The sequence below is a fragment of the Hippocampus comes genome, unplaced genomic scaffold (genome assembly GCF_001891065.2).
Source record: "Hippocampus comes isolate QL1 unplaced genomic scaffold, H_comes_QL1_v1.1 scaffold620, whole genome shotgun sequence".
Classification (NCBI taxonomy): domain Eukaryota; kingdom Metazoa; phylum Chordata; class Actinopteri; order Syngnathiformes; family Syngnathidae; genus Hippocampus; species Hippocampus comes.
This window is the reverse complement of record NW_017804841.1, coordinates 211822-223194: the sequence shown is the minus strand read 5'-3', so window position 1 is coordinate 223194 and position 11373 is coordinate 211822. Positions and strand designations below refer to the sequence as shown.

General features: G+C 45.9%; 2 protein-coding genes across 3 annotated transcripts in view; both read right to left on the bottom strand.

Moving 5' to 3' along the window:
- Positions 1–305: 305 nt before the first annotated feature.
- usp42 (ubiquitin specific peptidase 42) lies at positions 306–8281 on the bottom strand. Of its 2 annotated transcripts, none has more exons than XM_019870144.1 (18): positions 8135–8281; positions 6201–6447; positions 5552–5758; positions 5348–5458; positions 5073–5172; positions 4914–4981; positions 4755–4825; positions 4546–4628; positions 4346–4457; positions 4133–4273; positions 3948–4048; positions 3640–3808; positions 2850–3485; positions 2653–2735; positions 1417–2400; positions 692–951; positions 532–607; positions 306–391 (listed from the first exon to the last, which is right to left on the bottom strand). In XM_019870144.1, exons 2-17 carry the CDS (start codon positions 6436–6438, stop codon positions 570–572), a joined length of 3402 nt encoding a protein of 1133 aa, XP_019725703.1. In that variant the 5' UTR covers positions 6439–6447; positions 8135–8281; the 3' UTR covers positions 306–391; positions 532–569. The 2 variants fall into 2 exon arrangements, with proteins under 2 accessions (XP_019725703.1, XP_019725710.1); XM_019870151.1 differs by having other exon boundaries at positions 6201–6421.
- An 816-nt stretch (positions 8282–9097) lies between these two features.
- eif2ak1 (eukaryotic translation initiation factor 2-alpha kinase 1) overlaps positions 9098–11373 on the bottom strand; it is a 4917-nt gene continuing 2641 nt past the window's right edge. The window contains 7 exon segments of the mRNA XM_019870415.1: positions 9098–9752; positions 9854–10087; positions 10173–10252; positions 10345–10459; positions 10552–10658; positions 10755–10863; positions 11230–11373. The exon segment at positions 11230–11373 is cut by the window's right edge and continues 128 nt beyond it. Coding sequence (XP_019725974.1) covers positions 9624–9752; positions 9854–10087; positions 10173–10252; positions 10345–10459; positions 10552–10658; positions 10755–10863; positions 11230–11373 — 918 coding nt within the window. The 3' untranslated portion in view covers positions 9098–9623.

Here is an 11373-nt window from a genome sequence, read left to right as displayed (position 1 = left end):
CCCAGTGGTGAATATGAAATAAACTCAAAATCATCCATGCACAAAGCGACCTACCAAACTTGTTTTCAGCAGCGCGTGTTTTTCCCTTTTAATGTGAAGCGAGAGGATGATGATGAGTTTTCATGTCCTGAGTTCCACTGAGCAGCAGTCGAGATGTTTTAAAGCGCCGGGCTTTGTGTTCCACACACACGTATATATTAATATTTGTCATTGTTCACGTTCGACAGGAGTAGGAGAGTTACTGCAAATAAAATCAATGCTTTAAAAAGTGAACATTGGTAACACTTGACGTGTGGTAAAAATACTTTTTTTTTTTGGTCCCAATGAAGCACCATGTCGTTGAATCATTCCTCTGCTGTATCTCGGCAGGGGGGTTGGGGATGGGGGGGTTCTGGAACCAAAAAATAAGTATTTTAAAAAAAAATGTGAGATGGAAAGCAGAAATTGTATAAATGCTGTGCCCATCTTTAGGGATCTATTTTTTTATTTTTTGCGGGGCTAATGTAGCAGATGTAGTAAGTGGCCACTCACAGTCAGTGCTTCATGGTGCTGCTCACCACTGCGGACCATCAATGGGAGACAACGTTGGCTTGGCTGTAACCGTTTCCTACCAAACAGGAACAAAGCACCGTGAGCTTTTCATTTCAGACTTCATGTTGACCTTCACATTTGATCATGAGCGGGACCCTACCTGTGTATCCATTAAGGTGGCTGTGAAATGCCCCGTGTGCGGGTGCGGCGGGGTCATGGTCGTAGTCAAGGCGGCGGCGTTTGTCCGGCGAGCAGTTGTTCATGTCCAGCCTGTCGTCCTTGGAGTGACGCCGTTTGCGGTACTCGCGTTCTTCGCTGCTGCGGGCCTTGTGGCCGCGGCCGTCTGGACTGCGCTGCTTACTCTGGTGCCGGCTCTTTTTCTTCTTTCTTCCTTCGTAGCCTTGCTCCGAGTCGGAGCTCCTGGCAAGAGATTGGGAAAACAAACAAACAAAGAAAAAAAAAATACCGTGGTCAGTAACCAATACTTTGAAATAAGGCTCGTATCGGCTGGTTATTTTACCAGAAAAAAAAAAGTGACTAATTTAACAGATTTGAATTGTATCTATAAAAGAAAAGATTTTTTTTTAAAAATATGTTAACAGGACAAATCCTAATTAACAGATTTTAAATAAAAATAATTCAAATAATTATTTTTATTATTTTATCATTTTATTATTTGAATTAAAATAATTCAAAGAATTATTTTTATGATGAAATAAAATTCCAACCACTTTTTTTTAATAAACAAAGCTCATCTCCCGATGACCTGTCCCATCAGTCCATTTTAGAAGCCAAACATGGCACAAATGTTTACTCACCCCAGCTCTAGCAGGACAAGTAATGAAAACAAAACAAGAGTGTGTCCTGATCGGTTCAATGACTCACCCACTCTCACAATATCTCTCTTTATCCTTGGACTTCTTCTTCTTGCTCTTCTTGTGTTTTTTGCTGTGGCGCTCCTCAGAGCTCACAGACCGAGCGCTCCTTCGAGCATTTTGGTCCTCCGACCCCGGAAGAGCGTGCCAATATGGTGACCTGTTGGGCGCGGTCGACGATGACAGCGTCTCTCTATAGAGGTGGTGGTCCCTGTCCCTGCAGTCGTCCCTCATCCTGCGAACTTCCCAGCCGTCCTGCTGCTGCTGCCGCCTCCAGTGGCCTTGCGACTTCTGTCGATAGGCGTGATCGGAACTTCTGCGCTGGTAATCGCGGTCTTCCCTGGATCGGTGGTGGTGGTGATAGAAGTGGTAGTGGTGCGAGCACCGGTCGCGGTCCCGCTCCCTGGGGTGGTAGGCGTTCCTCTCCCAGCGCCGCTCGCTCTCCCAGTCCCGGTGGTAATAATCGGGATCCCTGTATGAGCAGCGGTTGTAGTAATGATGGTCTCGGTAGTCCCGTCTATAGCGATGAGTCTCCCGCTCCTGACTCCTGTCCCTGTAATATTTCTCCCTGTCCCTGCTCCAGTCGGACGAGTACTGTCGGTCTCTGCCCCTTTCCCGCGACGACAGCCTTTCGTAGCCTCTGGAAGCGGGACTGGGCCGGAGCTGCTCCTTGGGATCCGCGCGCCCTTCGGAGGCCACCGCCGATGAGCTCTTGGTCGGCGGGGCGTCCGCAACTTCATCGGGAACCTTCGGTAGAGCCGGGCATGCGACGCTGGCGCTCTGAGAGGAGTCGGGCGAGGCGGCCGCAGGACTGATGGACGCAGACTCGCTAGATGCAGAGGAATGGATTTTGTCGGCAGAGGTGGCTTCGCAGGCCGTTTGCTGAGGCGGGGGATAGGACACACGTGCGGCCCTTAGGTCGGGAGAGATTTTCTGGCTTTCGCTGGCAGCAGGTTGGGCCGGAGTAGCCTGGGACGCCTCTTTGCTGCAAGCACTACAACAAGACATGAAAACAAAGTCACGAGTGGACGAAAGTGAACCCTGTGCAGTTAGGCGTTGGCTTTTTGGGGGTGAGAGCAGCTGTCCTCTTTTATTCATTAAAAAAAATCTGTTGTGTTCCCTGTTGTAGTGCCATTGCTTTTTTTTTTTATTGTGTGTAAATGCCAAAATGTGAGTTGAAGGACCTAATACGAAGGCTGATGATTTTTAAAATAATTGTGATTGACACTCTCATTGGGTTGGCTACCTTGGTTGACAGTGGCCAGCGTCCAATCCATTCACAGTCAAAGTCCCCTCCGACGCCAAACTTCCATCAGTACTGACAGGGACCTGAAAGGCAAAAATTAAAGTCATTTTAGAGTGGTGTGTGTGACTGCACATTGGATCTCGTTACATTGTAAAGACGTAATGCAGCGTGTACCAAAAAGGAAAAGCACAGCGTACCTTTTCAACACTATTATGCCCATTAACTTTTTGAAGTCCATAATGGTGTCCATTTTGGATGGTTTTAGAAATGCTGTGTGTAATTCCATTCAAACCGTTTCCGTTCTGGTGCGTATCAGAGTCCCCATTGGCCAAATCATCCCCTGTTCTTTTGTTTCCATTCACGTGACTCTCCACTGCGCAACCGTTATCCAGGGGTCCGCCGTTCTCCTGGTCCGACTCCTCTGACAACTCTTGGCTGTACGGCACCAAGAAGGACGAGCCGTTCCCGCCGCCCTGATGATCCCCGTTACTGCGCGCCGCGCCGTTGATGTGGTTAATTTGTCGTGGGATGAAGCGAGCATCTGAGGTAGACTGGGAGGAGGAGGAGGCTGAAGAGCTGGAGGACGAGCTGGCCGAGGAGCTGCTGGCCGATGACGAGGAAGAAGCCAGGCGAGTCAGTTTGCCTTGGCCGATGCAGAAAGACAGCTTCAGGCGCTTCTCGTGCTCCGGGATCGCTGAAGGCTGGCTGGCCACCAGGTGCGACGCTGAAGAAGAGGAAGATGCGCCGTGGTTCGGTTTTCCGGCAACACTGTTGCTGGTGCTGGGCTTTGGACAGTCCCTCAGAGATCCGTTGCCATTCATGTGGGGAGGATTCTGCGGAGGGGACAAAAACGTGATCAAACGCTGACTGTGTTTTGTTTTCAAGCCATCAGCCATTTGGTTTGAATTCCTTTCAATAACATCGGGACGGCGAAAATCATGATCGTCGCAGTGTGAAATGTCGATCTCGTTTTGCGTTCGGCAATACCTTGGTCATGTGCGGGGGCAGCTGCGGTCCGATGAAGCCGACATTGCTGTTGTGATGGCTGGCGCTGTTGATGCGGGGTATCACCACGGGTCTCGGCGATGATTGACCGGGTACGGCTGAGTTATGGGTCATGTGACCATTGTCCCCTTCTTTCTTTCCATCACCGGACCTTGTGAAACAACAGGATGGCGGAGACATCGCCAAGGATACGAGAGATGAACGCAGTAAATGCGAGAGAAGACAGACGTGTCAAAGGAAGTCAAATGTGAAGGCTCCACGTCGTGATTTGATGTTTAAAGTTGACTCACTTGATGTAGAAGAGGACATAAGCCTGCTGGTTAAGAACAGACCTGATGTCGCTGACGGTCACAGAGGAATCATTCATCTGAAACCACTGACCGTTGCTCGCCTGGGAGACACGGAAGAGGGAGAGGCAACTTTTACAAAAGGCAACCGCAAATGTCTGCAAACTGGCCCCGAGTCGACGCGGTACCTTAATATAGCAGAAGTAGTGCCCGGCGTGGCAGCTGAATCCAGAGTGGACAAGAACAGCAAACAGCCCGTACAGCTGCGCCTCTCCTTGCGACTGGGACATGAAGGGCCTCAGGTCCAGGTACTCGAGATATTTCACATCCTGATGAGCAAAGACAAGCTGATAAATATGAAAATAACTTGCAAAGACTCAAGTCAAGTTACTGGAAATTACTTTAGTGATTTTTCCTCCGCTGAAGTTGGCAAAGCGTTTCAGCGAGAGGGTCAGCACGTTGGAGCTGCGATGGATCGTGAATCTCTTTGAGGCCGTGACCATTTTTTTGCACCTGGGAAGAAACAATTTCCCTATTAGGGGTTGCAAAACAACGGGTAAAGCCCGCCTTCCGAAAAATTTATCTGTGTACAAAAACGTACTTGGAGCACTTGTAGGCATTCTCGCCGTCCAGCTGCTCTGGCTTGACAAACTGCTCAAGGGCCTTCGAGACACTTGGTGCCATCTGCAACGACAGGCAATCTACAGGTTTAAAAAAAAAAAAAAAAAAAAAAAAAAAAACCTCTCCAAAATGTGCAATTATTTGGACAAAGCAAACTTGAAAATGATTCAAATTATTCTGTGAAGTTACTTTGATTTCTAGAGTGATGTCCAGAAAGGGGTCGAATGTATCGGAGACTGCTTTGCAGTTTAAGCATTTAACTGAAAAAGAAACAAAAACACAAAAGGTCACCAGATTGAACATGCTGCAAACATAAATAAAACCCATAAACCGAGTTCACAAACTTACCTCTGGACCTTAGGTAGCCACCAAATACCTGATGAATGAAAGAGGTTGCCTGCGTTTGCCTGTCCAATCTGCCATAAAACAGATGAAATGCAACAATGGATTATTTTTTTTTAAACCTGCGTGTTCAATGAAAATCTGCATCTCAGGACAACAACCTACTTGGTTCCAGGTAAGCAGGACTTTTGCATAGCATCCACCGTGTACCTAAGGAATTCATGGGCATCCTCCTGGCTTCCATAGCGGAAGTGCTTTGCAATCCCTGCATTGGGGAGCAATTAAGCATTGGTCAGGATCCCCCGCCCAAAAAACACTAAACTTGACTGCAACTCCCAAACCGCGTTCCCTCCAAATTCACGAAAGTAAACAGATAAACAGCGCCGCCTGTCGTTCATTCTGGGTAACATACAAATGTTTGAGTTCCCCAAAGCACTTACTTTTGAGCTCATTCAGCACACCGATTGGCTTTATAACATTCCCAGAGTTGGCAAAAACCTGAATGATGTGGTTTTGCATGGTGCACATCATACAGAAGCCCGGCTCGTGACCTGTGGCAGAACCAAAAGAAAAAGCATGACGCACGACTGCAGCTAGAAGCCGGACGGGACTTGCCATGAGCACCAAAGGAAAAACCGGCGTACATGTTTTCGAATGCTCTCGCGACAGCATGTAGTTGGCAAATGGCGGCGTGTAGGTGAGACACTGCAGAGCTGAGTTGAGGAAACAAGTGTTGCCCATGTTCTGGAGCCCGGCGCCTATGCGGTGAACCTGGTTCCACTTTAGGCTAAGACGTTCGGGAGAGAAGAGGACCTTCTGCGGCATGTCAATGCCATCGCCGCTGCACAACACTGGACACATAACAGACTAAAATTGGACTTGTGCGTATTTCTCAAGGGCAGCACAGTAACCAGTTCCTGCTATTGTGCTCCATTACCTATCATGTAAATGGCAAGGAAGCTGGGCCATTATGTTCGTGTGTTTAACATGTTCTAACAACAAAGGGATAGTGTAAAGCCATATGAAGATAAAGCACGGCTTTTGTGACACAGCATTTTTCTATTTTCTATTCTTTTGAGGCTCATCTTCATATCACATCACATAACTTTTTAGCTTGGGTAAAAACATTACCTCGACTTAATAATGGAGCAATGTGTCATTTAAAAGTAAGAATAGGTCATCCCACAACATGTATTTGTGAGTTGACATGAGGCACAGATAAAGACTGATCAGCTCAGATTAAATTCTTTAAAATTATATTGAAGCAGACAACACACTCATTTGTCCCCCTACCTTGCTCTTTGGGTCGGTCCACGGAGGAAGGCGTGCTATTGTAGACGACAGCGCCAGGCGTCGGGCCCAAGCAGCCCCCCGGAACCTTCAGCCGCGGCGAGTCAGTGGGGAGGGTGGGGCCCACTGCCCAGCTGCTGGAACAGCTGCTGTCCATCCCGTCTCCACTGGTGAAGGGGGATCTCTTGCAACCGACTGACTCGTGGTCAGAATTTTCGGAGGATCTGTCAACAATGGTCATAGTTCATTGCTGCGGGTGGGGGAAACATAAAAGATTTTAGGAGAGGCAAGAATCACAGGTTTATTCCAAAATTCTTTCGAGCATGTGTCCTCAAATGTTTGCTTCATGAGTGAGTTGACTTTGACAAGAGGCAGAGTACACCTTGGATTGGTTGGTGGCCAATCACAGAGCACATATTGACAACCTTTCACTCAGATTTACACTTCTGGAAATTTTGGAGTAATCAATGGAGTTAACATGTATTTAAGAATACAGTATATAGAAATTAATTTATTACTAAAGCAAATTTTGGCCTCCATTTGTTGTTTATGGACTGTTCTCTAGTAACTGGTAAAGTGACGTCGCGGACACAATTTAATTAAGCACGCGAAAACAATGAGTAATAGATCGTTACCTAATCTCACTTTCATAGTTGTTACAAAACAGGAAAAAAAATTATGCTGAATGCGATCACGTGTGAATGTGATCATTTGCACGTAGGAGCCTCCACTTCACAAACGACATTTCTCGGAAGAGACTTTGACAAGAGGCAGAGTACACCTTGGATTGGTTGGTGGCCAATCACAGAGCACATATTGACAACCTTTCACTCAGATTTACACTTCTGGAAATTTTGGAGTAATCAATGGAGTTAACATGTATTTAAGAATACAGTATATAGAAATTAATTTATTACTAAAGCAAATTTTGGCCTCCATTTGTTGTTTATGGACTGTTCTCTAGTAACTGGTAAAGTGACGTCGCGGACACAATTTAATTAAGCACGCGAAAACAATGAGTAATAGATCGTTACCTAATCTCACTTTCATAGTTGTTACAAAACAGGAAAAAAAATTATGCTGAATGCGATCACGTGTGAATGTGATCATTTGCACGTAGGAGCCTCCACTTCACAAACGACATTTCTCGGAAGAGGAAAAAAAAAAAAAAAAACGTCCTTCTGTCGTCATAAAAAAAAAACGATCATGCGTTATTAAAATTATTCAAGAGTTGGCCTTTAAAAGCTTTTACTTTGAATTTGCCGTTGGATAAAGTTACAGAAGACAAGAAAAAAAAAGACAGGGCGAATTTCCTGGTCGGGAAGCAGCTGTTCCCTCCCACTCCTCCGTTACTGACTCACGTTGGCGGCTAGGCCTGTCGCACGCACAGCCATTCAGTTACAATAAAGCATTCCTCCAACACGAGTAGCTCGCGACGGGAACACGGCATTGGCTCTCAAACATAGCCCCGTGCAGTCAACCGAGCCCAAATAACCGCCGGCGTGAACGTTACATGGACGAACGCCATGGAAACGGCGACCATTACGCAAAAGCTAAGAGCGGGGCTAAAACGTCGTGCTAACGTCGTTAGCCGACTTAGCACGATGGACTGGGGGGGCTGACATGGCGGAGAGCACGGCGACCCCCTTGGCGATCAAACAACACACCGCGGTTGCGGTTTTGGTATAATCAAAGCGTTTTGGTTCGACAGAATTGGGGGGTGGGGGGTTGGGGGGCATAGTCCAAGAACAAGTCGCTAGCATAGAAAGGAGGGGCTCGATCGACACCGGTAGCCGTGTGTTCACTGCGCTGCTCCAGTAGACATGACAGGACCGGTGTAAGGATGCCACAACAAACCCGAGCGGCTCGGGTCCACCGCTTCGCGACGGCCGCGTCGTTGAATCCCCACTCGAGCATAAAGGCGTCGGGGCACTCACCTGGAATGTGGTTAAAAGCACGTTCGTAGCGATTGTAAAGCCATTCCTTATTTCCAAGCGGGTGTCCGGCGGTGAACAATGACGTAGATGAGCCTTCCACGGCAACATCCGGGTATCGGGGATAAAACGAGTGCCGTGATTGGCTCCCTCCGCCGTTTGACTGCGTTTTGTGAAGCTCAGTCGCACGTTCGTGCCGCCGACCTTTGTGTACATGCACAATCATCACCGTGCGCGTTCCACATACAAATCAACTCATAAATGACGCCGATGGATTCGAAAAATATTTCGTCTGACGTTATCGCTTACATTACCGTATCTTCGTAACCGATCGATTGTCTTTTAGAAGTGGGGGCTCAAATATTTCAAGTTCAAAAGGCTCAAACTACGTCGCTCACTTCCAGACCACATTAAAACACCACAAAGGCATCAAACATACAGGTTGCAGACATTTAACATTAATTCATTCTCCGAACCGAATACAAAAAATACAACAGTAAGTGATGAGGTTAATCAGATAGATTATACTAGACGACTGAATTAAAAGCGTTATTTTAAAGTACCTTGCTGATAAAATACCCATTTTCTATACTACTTATCCTCATTTGGGTCACATCCCAGTTGACAAGAAAAGCATTTTTCGCCCCTGGGCTGGTTACCAGTCAATCCAAGTGTATATATGGCAAACCATTCACACCTGCATTGTATATAAAAAGTCTACACACCCTAGCTCAAATGTCAGGTTTTTGTGGTATTAAAAAAATTAAACCGATATAAATCATTTAGATATAGGCTGTGCACAGAATGAATCAACCACATTGAAACTAATGTTAAATGGAAGTTAGCACATACCTGCTCCCATCTAAAGTGTGTCTGAAATTTAGCATGTTCGAGCAGGCTTTTCCTGTCATTTTATTGTACGAGCAGAGGGCTAAAGGTTGTGTGCTAACACTTGGATTTTTTTTCAATGTTCTAGCTTGTGGGAAAAAAATGCTCTAAAGCATGCTGTTGTAGGGGAAAGTAGTGAGCAGTGTTGCATTCCCATCCAAACATTCCTTTTGGAATTACGGCCCCAAAGGTCAAACTTTTTTTCATGGGGAAATAATCTCCCAAACACATGTGGCAAAATGTGTCACAGCATCTTGTGCATTCAATTTCCTCTTGAGGGATGATGAAATACGAAAAGAAATTAATTCCACAGATTTGTGTATTCATTCAAATTTGTCAAATTGCAAAAGTAACTTGATGTGAAGTCTATACAGAATAGTGCTATATGACAAAAAAAAGAGTTTGCAAAAGGTCTGTTATGCATTTGCTTTTCAAACTGCTAACACAGGGAAAAAGGAAAATCTCTGCCCAATATCTGTAAAACATGTCAATAACTTAATATGACACAAACCATGTTTTTAATGCACCTTTCCACACACGCTTGCAAGACCACACGCATAAATTAAGACACTAAATTCAAGACACATTATGAACCTTTAAAGTGTCAGGTGTTTTCCCAACTCTGACAATTTGGAAAAGTGCTGTGTGAACTTTGGAGCCGCTGGATTTGTTTCCTCAGATGAAGGATTTCTTCCTCTTGCTCTTCAACCTTTCTCTGCAAACCACAGATTACCTGAATGAAGAAAAAAATATGACAGGAAAATTTCAATCAACTGGATTAAGTTAAAAACATTCGAAATACAAGAACACATTTCACTCCATAAAGTTACATACCACATCTTTATTGCAGAAGAGTTCGCTCTGGAGAAGCTGACTGGTCGTGGGCCGCACGCTGGGCTCAATACTGGTCAGCTTCAAAATGTAATTGGCTAGGACGGGCCATCTGTTGCTGAAGCAGTCTGGGATTTTGCCTTCTCTCAGGTCCCCGAGTGTCTGGACTCGCTCCATCTCTGTTCCGAAGGGCTGGAAAAGCTCAAGCGCAAGCACCCCGATGCTGTACATGTCCGACTAGGAGAGAAAAGACAAATGTTAAGCAAAGTTGTTATTTATTTATTTATTTTTTGATCAGCTATCATACGGCAACTATAAACACCTTTGAATCATAATGGGGGCTCTTCAGTTGCTCTGGTGACGCGTAGACAAATGTACCGACGCCCGTTGTATGTGGGGAATCTGGGAAAAAAAACCCAACAATAAACATGATTTGAGCCCAAACAATTTACTATTGTGGTGTTAAAAAAATGTGACAAACAATGAGGCATTACCACTGAGGGGAGCAATGACGCTTTCATGACTATCGAGTATGAGACCACTGCAGGCCAAACCAAAGTCGCCGATGCGAACGTGACGGTCGTGACCGTTGAGGAAAATGTTCCTTGGCTGTCAAGAAATAAAAAGAAGAATTAGCCTCAAGTGCCACTATTTAAAAAAAAAAAAAAACACGATGCACAAACTCACAATAAAACATTTACCTTGAGATCTCTGTGAATTATTCCCCGCGAGTGAATGTATTCCACCCCTTCCAGTATCTTTCTTAGCAGACTGAACGTGTGCTCAGCGTTCACACATCCATAAGGACCTGGGAAGAATGTCAGAAACGTTTCAAACCGCCAAGTTCAACAAATGTGGCGCATTCTCTTGTATTCGGAATATGAAATGGATGCATTGCGAATACATCTTGAAGCGCGCTCCTCTCTGGGCTTCAAATTCCTCTCAGTCATCCAGTCCTTGAGCGAGCGTTCGCAGAGCTGCATTTGGATGTAGAGCATCAGGTGGAGGTGGACCTGTGCACAGCAGAGACCATAACATGATTCATAAATGACTCGGAACATCCTCGGGGATGAATCAAATACTTATCCGTCAACCAAACTTAATTTTAAGAGCAGCAATAGGAAACACTCTGCCCCTTCGGAGCTTTTTTTGAGAGCGGGGAGCAGCTGCCAGGAGTGTCGGGGTAAAGCAGCTCAGCGAGGTAAGTCGAGGCAAGGCCGGCATTTAAAGATTTAAAAACTGCTAAAATCCTTTTCAAGTGGACTCTCAATGTGTCACATCATTTACAAGACAGAGTGAAAAAAAATAATGATAATAATAGTACTACTCACAAAAAAATCTACGGAAATGACACCGTGAACGGATTTTATTGCACGTACCTCTTTAGCGGGACTCGCCGTGCGTTTATCGGTCTGATACTGCTCACACTTCTTCTCGACACATGAGAGGCTGTTGTTGTTGACCTCAACGCTGCTCCTGCTGCCCTCCGCCTCAAACAGTCCCCACGTGTCCCCACCCACGGC

Coding starts and splice junctions, on each gene's coding strand:
- usp42 (XM_019870144.1), bottom strand. CDS start 6,438: ATGACCATTGTTGACAGATCCTCCGAAAATTCTGACCACGAGTCAGTC. Junction 4,826..4,913: donor TGGCTACCTAAGGTCCAGAG/GTAAGTTTGTGA, acceptor TTTCTTTTTCAG/TTAAATGCTTAAACTGCAAA. Junction 2,401..2,652: donor GCTGGCCACTGTCAACCAAG/GTAGCCAACCCA, acceptor GTCTTGTTGTAG/TGCTTGCAGCAAAGAGGCGT.